The 23,577-nt window shown below is 50.1% G+C and overlaps 1 protein-coding gene across 1 annotated transcript in view; it reads left to right on the top strand.

Annotated features, from left to right (window-relative positions):
* Positions 1 to 23,577, top strand: part of Col15a1 (collagen type XV alpha 1 chain) — a 104,575-nt gene that overhangs the window by 32,122 nt on the left and 48,876 nt on the right. The window contains exons 3-11 of the mRNA XM_087897132.1: positions 2,799 to 3,346; positions 4,925 to 4,999; positions 6,858 to 6,938; positions 10,884 to 11,028; positions 14,614 to 14,723; positions 16,460 to 16,594; positions 17,584 to 17,736; positions 19,585 to 19,848; positions 20,271 to 20,399. Coding sequence (XP_087753258.1) covers positions 2,799 to 3,346; positions 4,925 to 4,999; positions 6,858 to 6,938; positions 10,884 to 11,028; positions 14,614 to 14,723; positions 16,460 to 16,594; positions 17,584 to 17,736; positions 19,585 to 19,848; positions 20,271 to 20,399 — 1,640 coding nt within the window. The remainder of the gene's footprint in view (positions 1 to 2,798; positions 3,347 to 4,924; positions 5,000 to 6,857; positions 6,939 to 10,883; positions 11,029 to 14,613; positions 14,724 to 16,459; positions 16,595 to 17,583; positions 17,737 to 19,584; positions 19,849 to 20,270; positions 20,400 to 23,577) is intronic.

Genomic DNA, 23,577 nt, shown 5'->3' with positions numbered 1-23,577 from the left:
TAAGGGGAAGACCACATTTCCAGTGTTCACGGGCTCTTTCAGCTAGTGGTTCCCACAGCAGACAAGGAGGGGTTAACACAGGTTAAGTGGAGCTGAAAGTCTGATGGTCGTGATGAGCAGGGCCGGGATGCTGATCCACCGTTTGCTGATCATGAGCAGCGGGCCAGCGCCCCATGGCTTTTCATTTAATCACCTTTATAATCCTGTGTGATCACTTGTGTTTTTTCTTCTTAAAATTTTATTTGTGTATATGTACAAATGCACATGTGTGTACATTTGTGTGTATGTATGTATAGGTGAGCATGTACTTGGAGGCCAGAAGTCAAGGACTGAGAAGTTTCCTCATTCTCTTACTGAACCTGGAGCTCACAGATTCAATCTGGCTAGACTGCTGGCTGGCAGCAAGCTCCAGGCATCCTCTTGTCCCTACATCCCTAACCCTAGGCATACAGGGGCGGGGCTGCCATTATACCCAGCTTTTATGTGGGCTGGGGATCTGAGCTTTGGTCCTCACGCTCTCACAGTAAACACTCTGCTGACTGAGTTATCGCCCCAGCCAGCTGTGTCTTCCACTATGATTAAATATACATGGTTTGCTATTTTGACCTTTTGAGTGCCTCCATATTACTCTTTATACTTTTCTACATGACCAACTGTTACACACACACACACAAACAAACAAACAAACACACACACGCGCTAGCTGTTGCCTGTGGCCACCTTATCTCAGGGTCCTGTTGGCGATGGGGCACGTCTCTCTCCAGTTGCGCCTCACCCTTGGAGAAACCCCTCTTCTCATCAGATCTGCAGATAAAGGGTCCCCTGGAAGTCAGGCTGCCTATGGCCTGCAGATCTCCTCCCCTTCACTATCTGGGTGTCCTCAGGTCAGAATTTCATGTCCTAAGTCTCAGTTCTTCATCCATAAAAAGGGATGGCAGCTGTTGACTCCCAGTGCTGCTGGGAGGACAAAGAAAATTAGCAGATGAAAAATGGCAGTGGCTGCTCTGTGCAGGGAGCTCAAGGCCAGAGGCAGCCCCAGCTCAGCACAGTGGGGCGGATCCCTGCTCAGAGGCCTCTTGACTATTGTAGATGCAGTAAGGAAACCTTACTGTTGGGTCTCTACTGTTTCTGACTAGGGTCTACCTGGATGGTGGTCTGTTTGACTTTTCTGGTGCTACAATAAACACTGAGGCCAAAAGCAACTTGAGGAGGAAGGGGTTTATTTCATCTTAACCCCTCCAAGACACTACCCATCACGGATGGAAGCTGGGGCAGAAACGCAAGGCAGGAGCTTGAAACAGAAACTACAGAGAACTCTGCTTACTGAATGCTCCTAAACCAGCTCAGCTAGTTCTTATATAGTCCAGGACCTCCTGCCTTGGGGTGACATCACCTACAGTGAGTTGTCCACTCCCTATAGCAACTAGCAGTCAAGAACATGCTCCCACGGACCACACTGATAGAGAATCCTTCATTTGAGACTGGAAGTCATCTGAGGGATTCAGGTCATTCTAGTCTGTGTCAAGTTGACAGTTGAAGCTTACTAGAAGTGATGGTCTTGGTTAGTCATTTGGGTTGTCCTCTGACTTCCTCGTGCGACAGAAGAAGAATCTTAGCCATGGTCTAGGGGCTCTCACTCTTGGCTGTAGCCCAGGTGTCACTAGGAGATCTGTCCTGCCCTCTGGCCTTCAAGGAGGCCAGGACTCCATTCTGAGGCTCATCATTCTAGGCCCTCTGCCCTGACCAAATCCTCAGGATCTAGCTTTGTTTCTGAAGCCTTGTCCACAGGCTCAGTGACACTGGGTGCGGCCACTCTGCCTGAGACCCATATGCCTCTCTTACTGCTGCCACTTCTGCATCAGCTCAGGGATGTGGGCAGACCCTGGACCAGCCTGTAGTTTTCGTCCAGAGACAATGGTCAGACCCAGGTTCTTTCCCAGGCCACTGCAGGGGACGTCTACCCACCCTACCGAAGGTGCTGGTGAAGAGCACAGGTTTGGGGCAGGCACTCTAGGACTGAAATCTGTACTTGAATCTTGCTTGCACATTGGTTAGATTCAGGCAGTCTTGGTTTTCTCTGAAGCAATAATGGAAATAAAGGCACCTAACCTCGTGGGGATTCTTGTGACAATGAAATGAGTTCAGTTGCATAAAATGCTCAGAACAGTTCCCCATACAGAGAAAGAGCTGGGATATGGTTGATGGTGAGGATGCTGGGAATGCTGGGGTTGCTGCTGCTGCCACTGCCACCAAACAGTTACCACTATGAAGCAAAGTTCAATTGTGCTGACCTCCCGGGAACACTTGCCTTTGTGCGTGCTTTCCTGCCACGCTCTGAGGCTGTAAACAGAAGACCCCATTTAAAACAAAGCAGTCCACTCCAATTCCACTTCGTTAAAGAGATCTCCAAGTTAATGGGGGGAGGGGGAGCACTATATATTCTAGATGTGATTTGTAAATGTTTTTCCAGACCATAGATCATGACCCAAATTAGTGGGTAATCAAATCAATTAGTAAGTCTTTCCAGCATGGTTTTAATTTTTAAAAGAGAAAAACAATCATTAAAGGGGAGAAGGAAAGGGTCAAGGGCCTAAGTGTTCGCAGTCACGCTGGTGCTTTCGGAAATGGTTTTTCTGAGTTCTGTTCATGTGTGTTTGTGTACATTGCAGATCGAATTCCATTATTGGAGGCTGCCGTCTAGAAAGTCTGGTTTCTGCGGATGCCCGTGGGGTTCAGTTGTGTGTATGGCTCCTTCTTTTCCAGTGTAGTGGAATCATAGCCTCTCCTCCTCCCTGCAGGGTCGGCCTCCCAGGACCATCTGGACCTCACGGAGCTGATTGGTGTTCCATTACCCTCGTCTGTGTCCTTTGTCACCGGTTATGGTGGTTTCCCGGCTTACAGCTTTGGGCCTGGTGCCAATGTTGGCCGCCCAGCAATGACCCTTATGCCACCTACCTTCTTCAAGGATTTTGCCATCGGTGTGGCAGTGAAGCCCAGCAGTGCCCAAGGAGGCGTGCTCTTCGCGATTACCGATGCTTCCCAGACGGTCATCTACCTGGGCCTGCGGCTGTCCAGTGTGGAGGACGGCCACCAGCGGATTATCCTGTACTACACGGAACCGGGCTCCCATGTGTCCCAGGAAGCCGCTGCCTTTTCAGTGCCCGTGATGACCAACAGATGGAACCGCTTTGCTGTGACCGTCCAGGGTGAGGAAGTTGCCCTTCTCCTGGACTGTGAGGAACACAGCCACGTACTTTTCCAGCGAGCTTCCCGGCCTCTGACCTTCGAGCCCCGTGCCGGGATCTTTGTGGGCAGTGCAGGAGCCATGGGACTGGAGACATTTATGGTGAGTTCCCGTTCACTCCCCAAGACTAGAGAAGCTGGGGCGTGAGCTCCCACACCCCAAGAAGTAGCAATGATCATTGTTATTTTATTCTTATGCCCTCTCAAGGCATGTACACCGTTGTGGGAAGTACTCTAGGCCTGGAAGTCAATGGTCCCAGTACTCTGTCATAAATCTAGGCTGTAGGCTTTAGGCGGTACTGTATTATGCGTTTTATTGTCTGAGTGTGGACATAAAGGCCCCTATCCTAAGCCTGGGTTTTTTAGTGCATCCTGGAATCTCCGCACTCGGGAGACTGAAGCAGGAGAATCGTGAAGTCGAGGCCAACCTGGGCTACATAGTAAGGTATAGGCCTGTGCAGGAAAACAGTAAGAAGCACTTTGTTCAGTGAAAGCCATGACCGAAAGAGAGCCCAGCTTTCTGCTCCCCAATGATTTCACCTCTAGCTGTGAATGGCAATTGTGCTGAAATAATTTCCGTAGAGATGGATGCACCTGACGATTGGAATGAGGCATAACTTCCTCTTCTTCTTTTGAACAGTGTGTCCTAAAACAAAGCGGAAGACCAGCTTCCCTACCAGAACAAGCTTCTGTTAAGCCATTCTGAAGAAAGTAACTAGGTTATCAGAGGTTTTCATTTACTGCACTTGTGTATTGAGCCAGGATGCCTCTAGGGTGAATCAAACACACTAAGGCAGGCTAGAGTCCTGGGTCTTTCCTGAAATCCCAGGACTCAGAGTGCAGTGAGTCATGAGGTCCTGGTCAACCTGAGCTACAGAGTGATTTCCAGGTCAGCCTACAGATTGGAATTCTTTCTCAAAATTGGGCATGGTGGTACACAGCTTTAATCTCAGCATTCCAAACTCTGTGAGTTTGAGTCTAGCCTGGCCCACACAGTGAGTTCAGGACAACCAGGACTACATAGAGACTCTCTCTCTCTCTCTCTCTCTCTCTCTCTCTCACACACACACACACACACACACACACACACACACACACACACATACACACACACACACACGCTCAAAATCAAAAATCCAAAACCACCAACCACTAGAAAAAAAATACCACTAGAGGGCAGAAATTGAATTTATTTGTAGCTCGGGTGATACAGAGGTTGTGCAGACATACTACACAGGTGTACACGCTGACTTTGCTGACTTTTGGAGACCGAGCATCAGATCTGGAGAGTCCTTGGGAGTGGAATGGGGAGGCTACTGGCAGCTCTCCATGTGGCAAGAATGTCTAGCAAGGAAATTTTGAGCTTTGGCAGGGTGGGAAGACACACTTCAGGGTCTGTGGTTGACCTGCAGGTGCCCTGGAGATGGTAGTCTGTTGTGAGTGTGCACATTCTGAACACATGCTAAGGTAGTCCATATCCAATGGGAGCAAGCAGGGAGAGTCCCCTGAGTGGATGGAGAGCCTGGGTGGGGTGTGCCTGGCGTTCCTGTCACCCCCATCAACAGCACATTGCCATGCTAGCCCTTCCCAGTGTTCATCCTCATACAAACACCCCCTCCCACCTTCTTTGGGCATTGTGATGTATACACGTAACCCATGCCTCTTGTCTCTCTCTTCCCAGGGCTCCATACAGCAGCTTACCATCTATACGGACCCCAGAACCCCTGAGGAGCTGTGTGAAGCCCAAGAGTCCTCGGTGAGCCTCTGCCTACCCTCGACACTCTGTACCTTCACTCCCCCGTCAGCCAGGGAAAGGCTGGTTGCCCAGCCATTCTCCCCACTCAGCGTCAGGCAGCCTAGAAGCCTCTCATCATGGCCAGCACTGCCCCGAGTCCTATTTTGGGCTTTTGGCTTTCCTTCATCCTTTACAGCTCTCCAGCCGTCTCCTTGGAGCGGGGGCTGTGCGTCTTATGAGATGATCCTGTGGCTGTGGCAGTCAATGGCCTGGTTTCCAGCCTTCCTGCCAAGAAGGGTGTCAGGATTCTAAAATCAGAGTTTAAAATGCTAAGATATTCTGGGTGTAAAGTCCTATAAAAATGAACCTAAATTTAGGTTCGTTTTATGCTTGGCAAGTGAGTTGATTCCTAAGTTGGGGGTGGGGTGAGGGCCAGGGAGGAAAGATGGCTCCTTCCTTCCTTCCTTCTTTCCTGCCTCTAGGGTTTGCTGGTTATGACAGTTTGGGGTGTAGGCTGGGGATAAGGGGACCTACTTTGGAGCTGTCCCCTCCTCCATCATCTGACACACACCTGTAAACACAACTAAGTGAAAGAGCTGCAGATCCCACTCAGGTCAGAGAGCAGGAGGGAGGAGCAGCGGGAGGAGCCGGAAGCCAGGCAGGCAGAGGAGCTGTCTGTAGGGCCTTCCAGGCAGACAGGAGCATCATGCCAAAGCCAGATGCGGGCAAAGTGGTGTTTCCTACAACTGTTGCTCTTTAAGTGATGTCAGCCTCTGAACAAACTGGAAGCTGGTTTAATTAATTTGGTGTTAAAAAAAGAAATCTGTACACCAGAGATAGCATTTGGGCCAGTTTGACTGTCTGAACTCCTGAGCCTGTGGCGTTCCTGGGGAGCTAGCAGAGGGGATAAGGGAATTGTCACGTAATTGTCTCTGCTCTGCATTCATGCTGAAGTATAAACAGTCCAGAGCACAGCATCCACTGCAGAGCCACAACACAGACTCCTGGGCTGACATAGGGTGACACTAGAAAACCACCTTGGATGAGTGCTCCCTGAGTGGATTCCCGTGAGCACTTTGCACAAAGTGGGAACAAAGGGAGCCTGGGCACGGTTGGAAGGTGAAGTAACACAGGCTGTAGCAATAATAGTGTGGATAGATAAAGAATAAGCAACTGTGCATACAGCATTTCCCACCCTGTCTCTGATGTTCATATTATACATACATGCACACACACATATACACGGGTTCAAATATAATGTGTTAATGTGCACATCCATGTATGCATGCATACCGCAAAACATGTACACACGTGCATACATGTGTTTACGTACATATACACATGCATGCCATACATATGCATGCACACAGATGCATACCCATGCATATACATATATACAACTGTATACATGCATGCACATGCAAATGTACACACATGCACACACAGTTCCCCTATAGGAGTCTGTTGGTCAGTCTCTGACCTTCCCAAGTACCCCAATGCTGTATAACCTGCTTTCCTGCTTTGTGTGTTGTTGTGGGATATTTGTGCACTGTGTGAAAATGTATTGCTGTGGTTGGTGTAATAAAAAAGCTCAACAGCCAATAGCTAGGCAGGATGTATAGGCGGGACTTCCAGAGACAGAGAGAACTCTGGGAAGAAGGCAGACACAGCGGAAGTAGCGTGAGCAGTACAGAGAGATAAAGTAACAAGCAAGGAAACAGAGCATAGATTAAACTAAATTGGTTAAGTCAAGTTAGAAGAGATAGTGGGACAAGCCTAAGTTAAGGTTGAGCTTTCATAATTAACCAGTCTCCGGATCATTGTTTGGGGGACAGAGAAAGACTCCCTACAGTGTGTGGCATGATTTATCTCCTCACAGGCATCTGGAGAAGCCAGTGGACTTCAGGAGATGGACGAAGTCGCTGAGATCATGGAAGCCGTCACCTACACTCAGGCCCCGGTGAGCACGGTACCACCCCTGCGGGTGGGTTAACTGTCTCAGGCTGTTGTCAGATGTGTGAGGTTACGTACAAGATCTTCTGGGGGAGTCAAGAGGATCCTTTGCAACCTGACACCCACACCCGAGCAAACATACCAATTGCCCAGGGCCACCTGCATGGATGGCGATGAAAATTGGGCAGAGGCAGCTGTGTTGTGGGCCTTGGAGAGCTTGCTCAGTCCCTCGGAACTTCAGCGGTCTTCTACACTACAGAGCGACGATAACCTCTCTTGTGTCTTAGGTCACTGGAGATTTAGACGAGGCAGGTTGGGCTGAGTCTGAGAAAATGCCTGGCACGAGGGAAATAGCCCCGAATGATACTCAGTGCTGCCTTGGACCCAAGCAAGAACAACCCTCATCTCAGTGTTCACAGTCTCCCTCATGGGGACGTGCTCTGCAGCTAAGAGGGAAGGGTTTGCAAAGTCTCAAGTCAGTCCATGGGGATGGCAAGGAGCACACACACACACACACACACACACACACACACACACACACACGCCTGTGTGTGTGTGTATGAGAGAGAGAGAGAGGTCTATATATTAATGTATGTATTAGACTAGCAAGGAGCATCTGAGCTGCAACCAAAGAAAACCCCCAGGTTGGGCTCATCACTCTGTGAAGGCACTTCTGATAGAAAGCAGAACGTAGAAAGACAGTAATAAGGCAGAGACTGTAAGTTATAGACCTCAGGGATCAGGGATGCGGGTGTAGCAGAACAGAACCATAGTCCGCTAAAGCTAGAAGGTCCTAGACAGACACGTGTAGCAAACTGCCTATATTACAGATGGGCAGGCAGATCCAGAGAAGGACTCTGGGCCAGCGAGGCTGGAGCATAGATCTTCTGACATCTACCACGGGGTATATGGTCCGGGTGGGAGTGTGGAAGTGTGTCCCCCCAAACCTTGGCCAATCTTGGCTGAGATAAGGACATCAAGGAGTCCATGTACTGCTCAGGGTAGTGCTGGAGTCTTGCGTGCCTATTAGGCCTAGCCACCCCATGGGCACGTCCTGAGCACAGGTCAATGGGCCACACGCTCAGCGCTCTGAGCATGATGCTGCTACATACTGGGAGGGAGGCTGACTCAGATAGAGGTGCTAACGACCCATGGCAGTCCCCAGGGAGGGTCTAAAAGGTGAGACTGGAACAACAGTTTAGGAGGGAAGGGTGGAGACAGGCAACTTGGGAATGGAGAGGGAAGCAGAAGAGGAAGAGGGTTAGTGCTTCTGCGAATACGATGTGACTTCTTCCTTCAAGCCCCTGCAAGGAAGGTGGCATTATTCACTGTGCAGATGTAGAAGCGGGTGCCCAGGGGGGTGAGCAGATCTCCAGGGTCAGACAGTAACAGAGCCAGGAATCCAACCTCCTGAGTCTCTTCCCGTGTGTCTTAGTTAGAGTTTCTATTGCTGCAAAGAAACACCATGAGCAAAAAGCAAGTTGGGGAGGAAAGGGTTTATTTGGTTTACACTTCCATATAGCTGTTCATCATCGAAGGAAGTCAGGACAGGAACACAAATGGCAGGAACCTGGAAGTAGGACCTAATGAAGAAGCCATGGAGGGGTGCTGCTTACTGGCTTACACCTCATGCCTTGCTCAGTCTGCTTTCTTATAGAAGCCAGGGCCGCCAACCTAGGAATGGTACCACCCACAACGGGCTGGCCCCTCCTCCATCAATCACTAATTAAGAAAATGCCCTACAGCTGGATCTTATGGAGGCATCTTCTCAATGGAGTTACCCTCCTTTGAGACAACTCTAGTTTGTATGTCAAGTTGACATAAGACTAGCCAGCACACCATGACATCAGGTATGGGGGCTGATGGCCAACACCAGCCCAGAGAGGGTGTGACATCAATCTCTGAGGACCTAGAGAAGTGACAAAAAAAAGTGTCTGGTGGTAGGGGTGCCCCTGGAGTCTCTGGGGCAGCTCATTCCTTCCCTTTCCAAGTTCTTAGGCACTTGGGAGAAGAACTGTATGTCCAATCCTACCCAGAATAGGTCTTAGCCTTGGTGTCCCTGCCTACTGGCTTTAGCAAGAGACCTGTCCTTTCCAATACAGCTTCCCTGTTATCATGGAACATGCCTACTTCATGGGTTAGTATGACAGGTGGGCAAACCGCCTGGTCCAAACATACAAGTAGTCCTTGGCACATAGCAGTGATGGGTGAAAGCTGGTGGTGCCACCTGGCTGGCGAGTATTCCAAGAGGCCAGGGAGCTCAGGGCCAGACTCAGCGCATCACATTGAGTTCCCTGTTCCTTTTGGGACCCCCTCCACACCTGCTTCTTCTGATGTCTTGTTATTGCAAACCCCCATGACTACCTTTTGCTCTAAGGGGATTCCCCTAGGCCCAGCCCCAATGGCCCCAACACTCACCTGCCAGATGCCATCCTCAGAGTTCTTCCGTCCTTCTGCAGGTGTCCCACTACCTACACAGGTGGCTCACTCTTGAGACTCTGCTACTCGGCCTTCAGTGGCATTTCAGAGAGGGCTCCTGAGGTCTATTCTGTAGGAGCATGCCTGGAACAATCGTGTTGTTGAGGCCACCCAGCCTGAAGGTGACTGAACCAGATGTTGGGCTGTGGGTCCAGAGTGTTCTCAGTCACTCCACCCTGAGGGCTTAACGGCTTTTCTGGCAGTTACCCTTCTAGCACAGGGAATTCCCACCACCCCCTGGTCCCAGACAGTCCTTCCGTTTTCTGTCTGGCTTCTTTCTTAGTCAGAACCCCACTTCCCCTTTATAGCTTGCCACTCTTGAGGACACAGAGCCGAATGGGCAAACTAACTGAACTAAAGGCGGCCTCCCTCTTCCCATTTAGGGTCAGCGCCTTGGCTGTTCTGTGCCTGTCTCTCCGACCATGTCTGCTGCTGCTCACATACATTTGTATTTATGGAAATCTTATCTTCAACTGAGTTAGGAATGACATGGCTGTGCCTGTGAGTCCCCTGTGCTCAGCTGTGCGGCACTGACAGAGGCCTTTAATAAGGAGCCTTCTGGGCGGCTTCCCTGGGTGTTCAGCATGTCTGGAGCGAAGAACAAGAATGCACATTGGCGGAGAGCTCTACGGGCGATTCCCAGCCCCAGTCAGGCCTCCTTCCAGCCACACCTAAGGGCTCTTGGCTTCCCAGACATACCATCTGGGACTTCCTCCCAACAGCCCTGTGCAGTTCTGTTTGCCTGGAACCCCCCCCACTCCACACCCACTCTTCCTTCCTTCTGGCAAATTCCTACCCACCTCAGGATCCAGGCCAAATCCTCCCAGTGAGGCCTTTCCTGCCATGCCCCCTCCCTGGCTTGGCCCTTGCTTCTGCTGTTGTGTGTCCCATGAAATAGGCTGCTAGGGTCTGGTCTGTGCCCCTCTGAGCTCTAGGGGCCATGTATTCTTTATTCCGTCCTCAAGCTCCACCCCCTCCCCAGCTGGTTAAGACTGGTTAAGACCTTGCCTGGCTTTGGAGAAGCTGTATAGATGCGGGAGCTTCTGTGGACAGAAGCCGACACGGCCATCACTGTCAGAGCCTCATCCTCCGTGCTGCTCTGGGCTGGATTTACAGGGTGCAGCCCGACTCACTGACACAACAGCCCACACATTCCTGAACCCAGCATCTGCTCTGTGCTAGCCTGGGACTCAGGCATCACAGAAGTGTAGTCTCTGAGCTTAAAGACCTTAGTCTGAGATCAGCAATATCTCCCTGGACAGTGAGTGGGGATGGAATTACACTCAGCATGTACCTCTTTCAGGCCTGGGAGGTGTGATGCTGCCCAGAGACACAGCCAGTGTAGGCATTCAGGATTATTCGGGATTCTGTGGATAAATCACTTCCCATATTTTTTTTTCTGCTTCACTGTTTAGTAAATCCCTTTTTACTTAAAGGATTCTTTTTAAAGTAAATTTCATTTTTCTCTCTTCAGCCTAAAGAAGCACATGTCAATCCCATAAGCATGCCTCCTACTTCATCCTCTCCTATTGAGGACTCGGAGCTTTCTGGAGAACCTGTGCCAGAAGGAACCCCAGAAACCAACTTGAGCATCATTGGGCATAGCAGCCCCGAGCAAGGCAAGTCCTGACACACACACATGAGAGCAGTGGTCTACCACGGAGTGATCACCATGTATGTAACATACTGGGCTCCCCTCACCATCTCTTCACCCTTCAAGGGAAGGATGACAGTCACGCCCCTCAAATACAGGACAGGGAAACCGAGTCACAGAGAAACTGGGTCACCTAGCCAAGACCACACGACCTGAGAGGGGCAGAGTTAGCACTTGCTCTCCAATGTCTGGGCCTTTAACTTTCAGACTTCACCTCTACTCTCCCAACGGGAAAGTTTATAAGAATCATTACTGCTAATTGAGGCCCTCGTCTGTGGCTATACCTCTCCATACCTCTCCAGTCCCACCGGCGAGCCTTCTAGTCAATATGGCTAGCCGCCGTTTTACAGGTGGGAAAAGCCAGCCCTTGCGAAGGGGGCAGGCAGCATGCCTATAAACTCATAGCCTCATCTAAGACTCTTCACTTGACTTTGGCTACAAGTTCTCTGGGTCTCAGGGGTCAGCTACCTGATGGCCAGAAACTGGCATTGTCACCCAGCAGGCCAATGGGAGCCTAAAGAGAAGTGTAGGCCTCAGGTTCCATCTGTTGCCCCTCTGCTTCTGACACCGCACCAAGGTGCACAAGCAGAAGCCCAGAGAACACGTGTGGCTCCCCCGAGCAGCAGACTGACATGCACCCCAGGCACGAGAATACCACTTCCCAGAGGGGGGTCGTTGGTGGCCTTGCTTCAGCCAAGGCCAGAGCTCTGAGAGGTAGGGGAAAGGTCACCTCCAGCAGCAATGTCCGTCCAAAGCGCCCATAGCGGGGCTGGGTTGAGCGAACTTGACGTCATTTATCCCTGTGACAGGAGGACCTAACGAGTTATGCCATGCTAATGGAGTCTTCATCGTGGGAGCAGATTTCAAACCTGCCTCAGCCACCACTTTGAATACATGTTGTTTGTATGTGTGGGAAACACATTACCAATTTGGTCCAACATACAGTGTGTGGTAGGGCTGCAGGTGGTTTTGATTCTGTTAAATTTCTGGTCTCCAGTGTGGTTTACAGTAATAGTTACCCTTCTTCTCTTTGCTTCTGCCATCGGCTAATGAGAGTTACTTTAACAACTGAGCTTGGGGACCCTGTGGACAAGATGTAGAGAATACTAGACAGGAAAATTATAAATAATTTAATAAAGTTACAATGGAACTAGGGAGTTGTGGTAATGTGGCAGAGGGAAGCCGGGGAGGGGGAGTAGGAGGAACTTGACACAGCTTTGAAGGACGCCCTACTTGGCTGTCTCTTTGCTGTGGGCCTGGGGCATGACTGACATTGCAAGCCTTCTTAGCCCTCCATGGAGACTGTAACCATCCTTGCCTCCTGGTGAGTGAGAGGGTGGGGCGCCCTGTATTTTTCCTGTTCCTGGTGATATAGAAGCATTATCAATTGTGGATACTGGTGGGTGGATTGGGGCCTTTGCGTAGGGCAAGGGGTTCTTCCAGTTTAAGAAGGCAAGAGCCGAGGGGAGGCCGAGCCTCCCACCTGAGCCTCTCACCTGTACCAGCTTTACTCCTCAGCTAGCAGACAGAAGGCCATAGGGAAACCCTAGAACTTGTTCAAGTGTTTCTTTTCTTGGTGAATAGACATTCCAGATGATGGAGAGAAGGGAGCCAGTACCCTAAGTACCATTCTGCATGGGAAAAGGTCTCCAGTGTTGGAGGCACTTGTATGCCATGCTTCTGACAGCACCTGCCCCATCTCTCTGGGTGACACTGGGGTCCAGTAGCTGCTTGCACAGCACCCCCTGGTGGTCAGAGCAGGGAGGACTCAGGCACGGGCCAATGTCAGACAGACTCCTGGAGTTCTGTGGATTCCACGTGAGGCCACACAGGATGAGCTGGAGAAATTAGGGCATATGTGACTGCTACATGCATGGAGAAACTCTGGTCTAGAGACAAACCTGCCTGACTTACAAGCCCGTCGTAGCCACTACTCTCACAGCGACTTTACTTGCCTGATGAACGGGGCTAATTGTGCTAATTAGCACAAACCAGTAATCCCGACCAATTAGAAGACTGCAACAGGAATACATACACCCAAGACCTGCCTATGCTGCAGAACAAGTTCAAGGCCAGCCTGGGCAACTTAGTGAGACCCTTTCTCAAAATAAAGAGGCCAAAAGGGCTGGAGATTCATTTCAGTAATGGAGTACTTGCTGAGCTTGTGTGAGAGAGATGAAGACACAGCCTAGTGAGACAGTACTTTGTAGCCGGCATAAGATCCTAGGCTCAGTCTTCAGCACTGCTAATAATAGTACCAATAATTAATAATAATTATTATTATCTTACAGTTGTGGATTAGAACAAAATGCATGCTTTGGGGTGTTTTGGAGGAGGCTGAGAATGTGAAATTCTGGTCTTCTTAGAGAATAGACCGTTCCTAGAGAAGAGACAGCTTGGCTCGCAGGATAACGGGCATGCATTCATTTTAGTGTGATCTCTTCTTTGCTTTAGGATTTGATTTGTCTTTTGACGCCCTCCCCACGGGTGCGCATGTGGTAACATTTCAATCAATGTAGAGTTGTAGGAATAGCAACGACAACAGAAAATAATAATCTCCCCTTCTCTTTCTGCTCCTATAATCTTGAAGAAGCCTAAGTTCAGTGCTGTGACCTAGCTGTGTATACTTAAACATGCAGACGCCTACACGAATAATACACATGCTAGGTAATAACTTCTGCATAACAAATATCAAATAGAATAATCACGTGTGTATTTGTTGTTAAGGAGTCTCTTGCTTGTTCCCAACTGCCCGGCAGCTCAGACCCGAAATAGTCACATATCCTATATTATTTAAAACTATATTATTTACAATACTGCTTGGCCCATTAGCTCTAGCTTCTTATTGACTAACACTTATAACTTAATTTAACTGATTTCTAGTAATCTGTGTATGCCATATGGCTGTGGCTTATTGGGTAAAGGTCCCAGTGTCTGTCTCTGGTGAGGCTACATGGCTTCTCCTTGACTCTGCCTCCTTTCTCCCAGCATTCAGCTTAGTTTTTTCTGCCTTGCTCTGTTCTACCCTATTAGGCCAAGCCAGTTTCTCTATTAACCAATGGTATTCCCAGCATACAGAGGGGAATCCCACATCATGTACTCATAAGTAGCCCTTTTTTTCTGTTCATTGACTACAGAGCTCCAATGATAACAAATATTTGTGAGTAGCTTGCTATGTGCCAGGTGCTGTCCACAGTATTTTTCCCATATCAGCTAGATCAAATGATGCATGATCCTCAGAATAATTTCTCTTCAGTGAGGTAGGAATCGTGCTCTTGCAAATGAAGGAACTTGAGGCACAGGTTAAGCATTTGCCTTGAGTCCTATGCTGGGAAGTGGTAAAGCAGGTTTCCAGGCAGCAGGAGGTGCCAGAGTCCATAAAGCCACCAGGTCCTAGGGCCTTTCCCTGTTCTCTAGGCTGGCTCTTCCCTCTTGACACTGTATAATGGGATCATGGACACCTCCCCAAGTTACTAGGAAAAGCGTGGCCTGGTTCTCTTCCAAGACTGCAAAACGTAGGTGTTGATATCACAATTTTTGCTCCCTGTAGGGTCTGGTGAGATTCTGAATGACACCCTGGGGGTCCATGCTGTGGATGGGGACCCCAGTACTGATGGTGGTTCAGGGGATGGGGCCCTGCTGAATGTCACTGATGTTCAGGTGAGTGAGTGGTAAGTTTGATATGATGGCCTAATAGGAGACTCGTTTGCTTATTTCAATTTGATGATGTTGAATGTCATCAGGACCAATGTTCCCAGGGTACAGAGGAAGCAGTCAGTGGCCAAGCTTCAAGGGTACACCAGCATAGGTGGAGGAGAATCAACCCCAGCTTGCCTTCACCCATGCTTGGTGATGAATGCTGGGTCCTCACCATGGTGACCCCCTGGCACTGGACCCTTAAGATGACACAGTCTCCTCAGGACGTTATTAACTGTGGCCATGTCCACTCTGTTCTTAGCAGGTGTCTTTCAAATCTACAAAGCCAGGTTGAGAAATGCTTGATCGGATAGGGTCACAGCTTCTCAACTCCAGCATTTGTACGCAAGTGTGAAGAGCCAAGTGTGAAGACCCTAGCACACCCATGTCAAAACTAGGTGCAGTGATGAATACCTGTAACCCAAGTATGGATGGCAGGGGGACAGATAAGAGGATCCTAGGGGCTTAGTAGTCATCCAGCCTAGATGAAATAGGAAGTTCCAGATGTAGTGAGATACCCTGTCTCAAAAATAAAGTGGGGGAAGACAGCAAATATGGTCTCCACAGATTCATGTATGTGCAAATGCACCCATATGCACATGTGCATCCATACCCACCCCATCACACATGTACACACACACTCATACACATACACACATACACACACACACTCACACACGTACACATGCTCATACATGTATACTCTCTCTCACACACACACTCACACACACATACACACACTCACACAATACACACATTCACACTTACTGTCACACACACTCACACTTACTGTCACACAATTCACGTATACACACACACAGACACATACACACACATACATACACACTCACACATATACACACACTCACACACATACTGTCACACACACACTGACACATACACACACACACACACACACACACACACACACACACACACATGAAACCCTAGAAAACAAAAATAAACATGCCCTCCTCACCCCTTTGTTTTGAAACAGGGTCGCACCTCGTAACTCTGGCTGGTCTAAAACTCACTATATAGACCAAGCTGGCTTCAGACTTAGAGAAATCTGCCTACTTCTGCCTCCCGAGTGTTGGGGTCAAAGGTGTGCGCTGTCCTTTCTGGAAAGTTTGTCTCTTTCTGTGGCAGCCGCAGTCACGGCTGCTCTCTTTCCCCATTCCTTGTGGGACTCATAGCAATCTTTCCACTACTCAGAGGAAGCTATTCTACAAACCAAGAGAGACAGGCGTATTAGGGCTGCAGTGGGCTGAGGAGGGCAGAGTGCTGCCTGCCTGTGGCTGAAGCACCGTGGAGAGAATGCCATTGTCCTTCTGTCCAGAGGGGTGGACAGGGGCGATCACAGGAGGTCTGTGTATCTAGACACAAGGCACAGAGCTGCAGCCAGCTGACTCGGGACGCAATGGCCTATGGCCACAGGGTCTGCTGACAGATGTTAGCATGAAATGCAAGACATCTGTGCCTCAGAGATGTTTCTTATCTCCTGGTTTTTGCAAGCCTGGAACTGGTCTAAGACTGGGATGAGATCCCAAATATGGTGGCGCCTACAGTCAGGAAGCAGCTGGCGTGTCAGATGCCAGGGGGCATGTAGTGATCCAGATACTCAGTTCTCTCCAGCTATGGCTTGTTGATCAGAGCTAAGGGACCTGTGGCAGGGTCTCTCACTGTGCCCTTGTTTCTAGGTGTTATCAGCAACAGCAACTGGGGAGGCCAAGGTGCCTGTCACCACTACCCTGGAAGCAGAGATTAGCAGTGTGCCTACTGGGAGCCCCAACCTGGCCATGACCACCCAGAACTCCAGGGAAGAGGCTACTTCGGTGAGTAACTCAGGCACGCATTTCACTTCTCCTGTTAGGGGCTATCCCGGGTAGGAGCAGTTCCCAGCCTCCTGTTTGAAAATGCATGCAGGGGCAGCACTGTGCAGAGTCCAGGTGGACAAGAGCAGCTGTCTGCGGGGTATTCATTCACTGGAAAAGGTTTGCAGAGAGCCATGCCACACCAGGCACTGGTCCTGCTTGCCAGGGCTGATGGTCATTGGGATAGGCTGTGTTCCCAAGACACGGTGGTCAAGGGACAAAGGACTCCCAAAATACTCTGGGAGTGATCTTGCAGGTCGGAGTGGCAGAAGGTGAGCCTGGGGGTTTGAGGAAAGTAGCCAAGCAGATGAGATAGGTGGATGTTACAGGTGGGGGCCCAAGGAGCAAAGGCCCAGAGATGGCACAGGCAGTGAAGAAGTACGGGGTATCTGCGGGCTCAGCAGGGCACCCTGGCGTCAGCTGTAAGCTGAAGAAGAAAAGATGCGGCTGGAGAGGTCGGGAGCGTGGCGGCTTCTGCTGGGTAGCTTGGCGGCATCCAGTGAAGCGGCGGCCACTGAAGCATAGGAGAGGGTGAGCAGATCTTCATAGGATTTAAATTCTAGAAAGATCACCCTGGCTTCTAGGTAGAGAAAGGACGGAGGAAGCTGGCAGGCTGGATCCTGGTCCAGATGAGCAGGGGTGGCCATGAACCTGTCAGAGCTTTTCAAAAGTTCCAGTGAGTGATTCTGAGCGACAGTGGCAAGGACCACTAAATGTGAGAGTTACTGATCTAGGGGAGCAGGAGACAAGAAGCAGTCAGGTGATTGGCAGGTATAGACCAGTGAGAGCAGAGGTGAAGGACAGGTCTTTGATGTGCCTGTGCTTTGAAGGTAAGGGAGGGACAGGACACAGGTACACGAGGGGCTTTGACTGTCTATCCCCTAAAGCCACGGACATGGACCAAACTGGTGGTCCACAAACCTTGACCTTTGGGATGTCTTTCCACTCAGAATCCAGAGAATGAGGAAAATCTAGCAACAGCAGCATCAGGGGATGGTGAAGTGCCCACCAGCACTGCTGGGGATGCAGAGGCTGGTACCGTACCTCCTGCAGGGCCAACCCTGTCCATGCTTACCCAGAAACCAAGAGAAGAGGCCACTCTGGTAAGGAGTATGAATTAGTACGAGTTAGAATCACCTTCTCAGCCTTACATTCTGCAAGCCCAGATGCCCTGGCCAGGGGTGTGTGGGAGAACCTCTGACCAATGCTCATTCAGAGGTGGGACTTGTCTGCCAGGACTGCTGCTTGTATAACTCAGACCGTGTGGTCCAGCAGGGCCTGAAGGGAGGTGGGGATGCCCTGTGTGGTCAGAGGAGTAGGGAGGAGTCTTGGGGCTGTGTGCAAAGTCTCTTGTCCCCACCAGCAGGGGCCAGAGACCAGGAATGGAGGGCATAGCCTGGGTGTGAGGAAAAGAGGTTCTGGTGTCGTTGTGGGCTGTCAGGAGAAAGGAGGCAGGGTGTAGACAGGCAGGCCAGACAGGATAGAGGGAAAGGTCGAGCCGCCTGCAGTATAGAGAAGGCTGGACACATACACCCCAGCTGGACACTGACCGGTCTGTCCCTGGGATAGTCCGTGAAAGTCCTTTACACATCAGATTCAAACCCCATGGCCACCCCTATGTTCCCGCCCCATGTGACTGGGACGGTCCCTTCCCAGCTGCCTCAAGTAGAATGAGGTCCTGTTGCTTTTCAACCTTAATCTGTCATTCAGCAGCACAGGTCCTGAGCAGCCTCCTTCCCAGCCAGGCATTGCTCTCACCCCGCTGTAGCCTCTCTCGCAAAACCTGCCCGGCTGCTCCCCCTCTTCTGAGATGGTTTGCTAACTTTGACCTACTGACCTAGCTCCTTTGAGAAGCCAAACAGGGTCTGGTCACTGGCCTTCATGGCTGCACCTGGGGCTTCTGTGTTCCTCACCTGAGCCACAACTTCCGACCTCAAGCTTTTCTGAGTTTTTTTTTTCCTGCGGTCTTCCCACACCCCTTCTCTCTGCAGAGATTCTTCCCCTCCCCTTCCTTCACCTTCCTGCTTGTCCTTCAAAGTCAATCCAACACCATTTCTGTAGGAACATGCTGGTGTGGACTATGACAGTTCCTGGGCCTTGTCCTTGGGAGACTTCATCCTAATTGTATTGGTAAAAAGCTCCATCCCTAAGGGCATGCCTGGCTCCTTAGCGGATCAGGAGCCTGGTGGAGACAGGGCTTAGCAGCCCCTGCTTCCCAGATCTGCTTTGCTCCTTCTAAGCGGTAGGGGCTGGACAAGTTGGCTGAGTGAATGCCTGAAGGCAGCAGGGCCCACCAGAGTCAACAACCTCCGAGCTCCTGTCCGTGCTCCCTCTCCTGTCTGTAGTAAACTGTGCAGGCAGCCTTGAGGTCTGTTCTCGTATCCACACAGGCTAGAGACAGAATTCTCCAGGTCACCTGACTGTCACACAGATGATTTCAAAGACCAAAGTGTCTCCTTTTCTTTCTCTTTCCTTTCCTTTCCTTTCCTTTCCTTTCCTTTCCTTTCCTTTCCTTTCCTTTCCTTTCCTTCTTAAAGAGAAAGTATGTGTCACAGCAGGAGAAAACCAGGGACCAGACTCCAGTTCTACAAGTCCTAGTGTGACAGAGGCTGGAGCTTGGCCAGCAGAACAGGATAGAAGTGGGAGGAGGGGCTGCCTGCAGAGGGGTTGAGCTCCCCATGGCCGGAGAGATGCGAACTAAGCCCAGATACTGACTGAACATAGATATACAGGCAGATGGATTCCGGAGGTGGGGTGACGATGCCCAGAGGCCTGTACACTCAGTTACAGATACCCCTTGAGGGAGAACTCAGGGAGGGACATAAGGGAGGTGCTGAGATCTGGTGGTCCCAGTGGTTTCCTTTCGTAGCATGTGCATAGCCCCCAAAAGGGAAAAAAGGGGGGGGGGAGTGGAGACCATATGGCATAATCTGATGCCAGTTCTATTTCAGGGTCCAAATGGTGAAGAATTGTTAACCCCAGCTGTGTCCAAGGTGCCACTCGGTGCTTTTGAGGAAGAGGAAGCCAGTGGGACTGCCATCGACAGCCTAGAAGCCTTCACATCCACAGTGGCCCTTGAGCAAGCCAGTGGGACCCCTACAGATGTCCAGAATGCGCCCACATCCACAGTGGTCCTTGAGCAAGCCAGCAGGAGTCCTACAGATCCCCAGGCTACTCTCACACCCACTGTGGTCCCTGAGCAAGTGTTTACTCCTGTAAGTCCCAACTAGCATCCTCTCTGACTCGTGGGGGACAGAAAGTTCGACATTCTGAGCCAGGAGCCCTTAAGGTCCTCTGCAGAGGCACACACAGTTTCGGCTCTGTTGTGAGACCTCAGGAAACGCCAACTGAACAGGAATGAAGGACAGTGACAGAAGGAGCCAGGTGTTGGGTTTTATCCCAATTGTCTACCTCCTAGCTTTGACTGAGAACTTTCCTAGAGATCAGGGTCCCAAAGATGGGAGGGTTTTTTTTTTTTTTTTTTTTTTTTTTTTTTTTTAGCACGACTTAGCTGGGTGTGAGGATGCCGGTAGGTAGGTAAGTTTGACACTGGACTGCATCTCAGACACGACACCCGCAATCCTACGGCCTTGTGGGCTAGGGCCACGGTGACCCCTCCTGTTGACCTCCTTTTCAGGCACCTGCTGATGGAGAAGACTTGGTGGCCTCCACAGAGGACGCTGAAGAGGAGGGGTCTGGCAGCATACTCCCCAGTGGGCCTCCGCTCCCCACACCCACAGTGACTCCCGAGAGGCAGATCACTCCAGTGAGTGTTGGGGCAGGGGGGTGGACTCAGCTGGAAGATCTTTCAGTGTGAAGAAAGGCCACCCTGACCTTCTCAGGGTCGGTTCTCATCTTTTGTAGTTTGGAAAGACAATATTTGAGGGCCTTTGGCCTGAGGAACCCTAGGAGACTGCAAATTGGGTAGGAAAAGGCAAGAAATAAATGTGGAGGGACCTTTCTGAGGCCTTCAGTTGCCTTTGTAATCACATCAAGGTTAGCAACGTCTCAGGGCATAAACAGTGAGTGTGGAACTCAGCAGGGTCTATAGAGACAGGGAGCATGAAGGGTGTGGGGACCTGCTGGGGCCTCTCAGCTGAAGGTCTGAGGCTGTCTGTGGTCCACTACTCTGAACCCTCAGCCATCCTTTGGTTTCTTCAGGCAGGCTTCTGGTCTGCACAGGACAGTTGGAGAGTCAGTTGAGAAGATGTTCAGAACCATCTATGCACACAGTGCGGTCACCAGCTGAGGAGTGACCCTTTGTCTCAGAGAAGCAGGCAACTCAGAGCCAGGGCTGTGTGAATAATCAGGGAGCAAACCCCAATTCAGGAAGAAGATGGCTCTCAAGGAGAACCTCCTGTAGGTCACCCACCTCAGTGTGTCAGTTCCTAGAGTGACATTCTGAAAGCCATGGCTCAAGGTTCAGCCAGGTGACCCCTCAGATGCCACACTCCAGTGGCCTGCACTAAGGGGCTCAGGAAAGCCCTCTGAGAATCCTGAATGTCCCTTACCCAAGAATGTCTTCCGGTTGCTGGCTGGCTCCCGTGCAGCTTCCCTTCTCTGTGGTTAGAGTGCACTTGGCTCCTCATTCTAGGTGAGAGCAATGGGTTGTGATGAGGCAGGGATCAGAGGGGTCCCCCTGAGTCCTCTGCCCTGTACAGTTTCTTCTGGGCATGGTTACCCTCCTGCATCCTCATAACCAGAAGCACCAGGTAAGGGATGACCCTGAGCCTGACAGAGAGGCAGGAAGCAAGGGATCTCTTCCAGAGATACCCTGGTTGTGGGGTCTCCAGTCTCCTCATCATCGCTGGCAAAGGAAGAAGAGTGAAGATTCTGGGTGCAGACCCCAGTGTGTGTTAGACAGAGCCAGGTGGCTCAAAGCCCACATGGCCAGAGACTGTTAGTATTCTAATGAGTGAGACTCAGGCTGGCACGCCCCAGAAATCTGTCCTCAAGGTGGCTAGTGAAGGGCATGGTCGATCGGTAGTTAAAAATTAGCCAGACTAGATTAATAGAAAAGATTTTGCTTTAATAAACAGAAGAAAGGAAAACTTACAAAACCAGGGTTCCAACGATCCAGGAATGCAGGGGGCAAAAGCGCACCTCGATCTTTTATTTGTCTTGTGTGGCCCCAGGGGGACCCACCCTAAGCAGAATGTGATTGGCTGAAGTTCCCCATCAGGCTAGTACTGAAAGTCACCAGCTTCCCAAGAGGCCCCAGCTTGTCAAGCATTGTGATTCCCTAGCACTGTCTCCTGCCCCTCAGCTCCTTATGTCACAGTCTGTGCTCCCTTGGATGCCACACCAGGCACAGGCAGGGCTTGCTCTTTGCTGAAACTGTTCTTATTGAAAATCTAGGAGCTTCACAAAGCTTCAGAACAGCACAGTTACCCCCCATCATCGCCAGCCTGTGCCGTGCAGATCTACCTTACCTCTTCCCTTCCCCCACCACTTTATAAGCAGGAGGGAGACGCCTGGAACATTGTTAGAAAGTCTTAAGCATCATGTCAGTTATCTTGTAAATAGTCCATGGCACATAGCCAATAGATTGATCTGGGACCTTTGAGTTGTTTGTTGTTTTTATTTTTATTATAATCACGATATCATCGTGCATCTAACAGAACAGTAGCCTCTTTATAGTCTCTAATACTCAGGCTGACTTTTAATGCCTCTCGCATTCAGTTTGACTCTGAATCTCCAGTCTGCGCATACTGTATAAATGAATGCCACTACTGCTCCATAGTATGGTTAAGGGGAAGGTTTTTGTTATAGATGAGAGAGAGAGAGAGAGAGAGAGAGAGAGAGAGAGAGAGAGAGAGAGAGAGAGAGAGAGAGCATATAAAGAATAGCAGGGTTATATGGAGAATGAGTAGCTGTGGTGTGGGGAGGGAAAAGCCCATGAACTGGATGGAGTTTAGGGTAGGGGAGGCAGTGAGAAGGACCAGGATGATAGTGTGGACTCTGAAATATGTAGCAAGTACACGTGATGCTGAGGAAGCCTGGAAGCAGCAAGCACTTTGATATGCTTACAGGCTCCACAGTTAGCTATGTGTCCCTTCTGTCCAAGGTAAAGGAAATGGCTTCTTTTGTTGGAGGGGACCCAGCTTCACAAGTTCCTGAGGACTGCTGGCTTTTATCTAGCCCCCAGAAGTCCTCCTGCAGTCCAGGCGGAGCCCATTTTTGGATAGGTGGGCTGCCTTTTAGAGTTTGGGGAATTGGAGTCTCCTTTGGACCTAACAATCATCTCTCAAGGGTCTTTTAGTCTCTGCTCCTACCTTCTTTTTTGTTTGGTGTTTTGGAGAAACTGGACCAACCACCCCTGTATCCTTGAGTTTTCTGTCCTGAGAAGTTAGGCTGGCGGGGTCAGTCACCCTGGTGGTGGGGAGTAGGGGTTGTGGTTGGGGAGTTGGATGTGCTTGCTGCTTCTGGGAAACTCTATTCACATATATCAGCCACCCTAAAATGGCATATTAACAACTAGAAATGAACCACCACACAATTGCAACCAGGAATTTGGTTCTAAGAATCCTCCTCAATGGAGATAACGTGATAAGTAACAAAGGATTTTGTTTACTAGGATGTTAATATCTGCCCATGGTAGAGGGATTGGTACGATTTAATTAACCAACGAAAGAAAGCTAATTAGAGTCTATTCAAATAATGGAACATTAGACATTATTAGAATTATTCTTATTTGTGCTCAATGTGGAAGAAAATGCTTACCATATCATGCTAAGTGACAGAAGATGGTTATAACTTCGTGTGTATTGTGTGGTCTTACCTATTAGGAACTACAGACGCTAGAAGGAAGCGCCCTTCCTAAATGTTAGCAGCGCTGTTTCGAAGTGGTGGGACTGTGGGTGCTGTCAGGTTCTTCGTGCACTTTGTTGCCTTTTGCTATGGGGCTGATAACTTTTGCAGTAGGTTTTGTTTTATCCTGGTGT

Source organism: Myodes glareolus, chromosome 16 (assembly GCF_982192425.1).
Source record: "Myodes glareolus chromosome 16, mMyoGla1.1, whole genome shotgun sequence".
NCBI lineage: Eukaryota > Metazoa > Chordata > Mammalia > Rodentia > Cricetidae > Myodes > Myodes glareolus.
Note: the sequence above shows the minus strand (reverse complement) of the source record. Positions and strands in the feature narration are given on the sequence as shown.